Raw genomic sequence first — 3,533 nt, forward strand, 5'->3', positions numbered from 1 at the left:
ATTATATATATTATAGATTATATATATTATAGATTATATACAATATATATTATATATATTATATATTATATATATTATATATTATATATATTATAGATTATATATTATATATATTATAGATTATATATTATATATATTATATATATTATAGATATATTGTATATATATTTGTATGCGGCGCCATACAAATAAACAACTGCGATAAACTGAAAAAAATATCAAAGTATATTTAACATAATATTAATATAATATAATAAACATAATATAATATAATAAATAGATTAATATAATATACCCGGAGGGATCGCATCGTTGAAGAGGGACTCGGTAAGCACAGAGACGCCTTCATACCACGCCTTCCACATTAAGTTGCTGCATAGCAGCAAATTAAAGCTGTCAAGACCAATTGCTACGTAGTTTACACCTGAAATACAAACCCTAAACCCTAAACCCTAAACCCTAAACCCTAATTCGTGAATGGTAGATTCAATTACGTACACAAAGCAAGAAAAAGACTTAAAAATGCTTACATATTCATCTACATCTACGACAAAAAGATTCAAATGCTACAATCCCCTAAACCCTAAACCCTAAACCCTAAACCCTAAACCCTTACAGACGCAAAGAAACCCCCAAACAGCAGCAGCGCGTAGACCAACGCAGCGACAAGACTTCAAAGCATCTGCAATCCACCCCGTTAGCGGCGCTACCACAACTGTTACTAAACCCGTTAAGGAAGCCATCGCCCCGATCTGCACGCAAACCCTAAACCCTAAACCCTAAACCCTAAACCCTAAACCCTAAACCCTGAGCCCTGAGTCGTGAGCCCTGAGAGGATATTATATACAGTGTGCACGCACGGCAACTAAGTTAACAACAAATCATCGGAACCCGAAACCCTAAACCCTAAACCCTAAACCCTCACAGTATATCCTAAACCCCAAACCCTAACTAAACCCTAAACCTCAAACAACAAAAAACAAAGCCATGTCTTCGCCATACACTTTACAGCGTCAGCAAAGACAAAACTTGCACTGAAGAAACAAACCCTAGCCCCCAAACCCTAAACCCTAAACCCTAAACCCTCACAGCTCTGTTGCCGCCAAACTGCATATGCAAATAAGCATCAAACACCGCCGCAGAGCGAGCAGCATAAGAGATTGCATTAAGTACTCGAAAGTAAAACCTGAAACACAAACCTCAAGGGTTTAGGGTTTAGGGTTTAGGGTTTAGGTGGGTTGCTGGAACATAGAGGAGGGGAACTAGGGTTTGCGAATTAAGGTCTGAGCTTCCCTAGGGTTTAGGGTTTAGGGTTTAGGGTTTTCGCTGCTGGGCAGAGGTTTGCAGCGGAGACGCAGGGTTTAGACTGGAGTTAGGGTTTAGCTGAGGGTTTAGGTGAGGGCCAAATGCAGCCTAGGGTTTAGGGTTTAGGGTTTAGGGTTTAGGGTTTACATGAGGGTAACATTGCGGTGGAAATGTCCCTGTAGCAGCAGTTTGTGGAAAGGCAAGGGTTTTCTCGCAAACCCTAAACCCTCAGCGGGTCCTAAACCCTCACCAAACCCTAAACCCTCAGCAGGCCGTCGCTGCTTGAGGGTTTGGCCAGAGGCTCCTTCCCTCCCTAACAAGGGAAGTACGACTTCTGCTGCTTCATCTTGCTGCTGCTGCTGCTGCTGCTGCTGCTGCTGCTGCTGCTGCTGCTGCTGCTTATTTCGGCGCCCCACTGTCTTTGCTCCTGGGGCCTGTGGAGGTCCCCAGGCAGACCCTGGGGCCCCTTGCATTCCCTGTCTTGAAGGAAACCCTAAACCCTAAACCCTAAACCCTAAACCCTAGCCCCTATATCCTGAGCTCTCCTTGACGCTCTACAAGTCCAACCGTCGGGGAAAAGCAGAGGCCAGCGGCGGGGGAGCCTTCGAAAGTTTGGGGTTTAAAATTTAGGGTTTAGGGGTTAGGGTTTAGGGTTTAGGGTTTAGGGTTTAGGAGCAGGGAGGCGGCAGAAGGCGGAGGGGTTTGTTGTCTTTGAGGTGTACGTACACCCCAAAGACAGACGAATGGGTTAAGAAGGGAAGCTGAAAAGTAAATATATGAATATATTTGTTTAGGGTTTAGGGTTTAGGGTTTAGGGTTTAGGGTTTAGATGCCCCAGCCAAACCCTCGCTGTCCAACGGGGGCCTCGCCCCACAGCAGAGCGTCTCTTCAGTTTAAAATATATGCAAGATGAACAAAGTATTATTTTATAGTGTTTGTGTTTCTTTTTTATTAGCGAAGATAAGCCCTAAACCCTAAACCCTAAACCCTAAACCCTAGGCCTCGACCCGTTTGTGCCGGGGCTTCGACTGGCTGGCCTCTCTGCCGCAGCGAGCTTCTTGACGTTAGGGTTTAGGGTTTAGGGTTTAGGGTTTAGGGTTTGTGTTTTTGAATAGGGATTTAAATATCATACAGGATCACGATGAAGCTGAACTAGGGTTTACGTTATGCGCAGCTGCTGCTGCCCGCCGCTTCAGGGTTTAGGGTTTAGGGTTTAGGGTTTAGGGTTTAGGGTTTAGGGTTTAGGATGTTTATCATTTCAGTTTTGCAAGACACACTCAGTGTCGAACCCTCTCTTCTTGGAAGGCCCTTAGAACCCGTATTAAGGGAGGCGATTGCCCTCAAGTACACTAACAAGGTAGGGTTTAGGGTTTAGGGTTTAGGGTTTGTTGTTAGGACCAGCAGAAGCCTCTACATGATTATTATTCGCGCGCTGTGGCTTCATAAATGCTCCTTCAAGGGTTTAGGGTTTGGAAGGATCTCTACTCGCAGCTGCGCTTGCGGTTCTGGGCCTAGGGTTTAGGGTTTAGGGTTTAGGGTTTAGGGTTTCTGTTCAGGTTTTGAGAGATTTGGGTTTGTTTGTTTGTCTCTACGAAATTACGGAGGTCACCGGCGCCCCCATTCTCCCTTCTACCGGAAAGGCTCGCTACAATGTAAACCCTAAACCCTAAACCCTAAACCCTAAACCCTAAACCCTAAACCCTAAACCCTAAACCCCAAAGCTGGCTTATCCTAGCTAAGCCAGGACCACCACGTTGAGTTTTGCCTGAACCCTAAACCCCGTATACTAGTATCGTCAGGGTTTTTAGGGTTTAGGGTCTAGGGTTTAGGGTTTAGGGTTTAGGGTTTGCGTTCAGGTTTGTTTTAAAGCAGTTATCTTCAGGCCTTTCATAGGGGAGGTCTTGCAGGGGGTTGTTCGCGAGTCTTCTTCCTCTGGCATTGCAGGTAAACCCTAAACCCTAAACCCTAAACCCTTACAAACCCTAAACCCTAGCATTTAACCCTAAACCGTAGCACTAAACCCTAAGCCCTAGCATTAAACCCTAAACCCCTACCATTAAACCCTAATCCTAGCATTCAACCCAAAACCCTCACGAGCCCTAAACCCTAGCATCAGACCCTGAACCCTCATAAGCCCTAAACCCTAACAGTAAACCCTAACCCTAGTATTTAACCCTAAACCCTCATAAACCCTAAACCCTCATAAACCCTAAACCCTCATAAACCCT

At 44.7% G+C, this 3,533-nt stretch overlaps 2 protein-coding genes across 2 annotated transcripts; one reads left to right on the forward strand and one right to left on the reverse strand.

The window, feature by feature from the left end:
* Positions 1-295: 295 nt before the first annotated feature.
* EAH_00065420 (hypothetical protein, conserved) lies at positions 296-1,778 on the reverse strand (the record flags this gene model as incomplete). Its single annotated transcript, XM_013392848.1, has 3 exons — positions 296-424; positions 617-752; positions 1,635-1,778. Coding segments are annotated over 3 exons (409 nt in total), but the record flags the coding sequence as incomplete, so codon positions are not given.
* Positions 1,779-2,214: 436 nt separating this feature from the next.
* Positions 2,215-3,260, forward strand: EAH_00065430 (RNA polymerase Rpb7, N-terminal domain-containing protein, putative; the record flags this gene model as incomplete). The annotated part of the gene is made up of 4 exons (XM_013392849.1): positions 2,215-2,236; positions 2,568-2,662; positions 2,862-2,957; positions 3,162-3,260. 4 exons carry the CDS (start codon positions 2,215-2,217, stop codon positions 3,258-3,260), a joined length of 312 nt encoding a protein of 103 aa, XP_013248303.1.
* Between the last annotated feature and the right edge of the window lie 273 nt (positions 3,261-3,533).

Source organism: Eimeria acervulina, genomic scaffold, assembly GCF_000499425.1.
Source record: "Eimeria acervulina Houghton genomic scaffold, Eah_scaff2183, whole genome shotgun sequence".
NCBI lineage: Eukaryota > Apicomplexa > Conoidasida > Eucoccidiorida > Eimeriidae > Eimeria > Eimeria acervulina.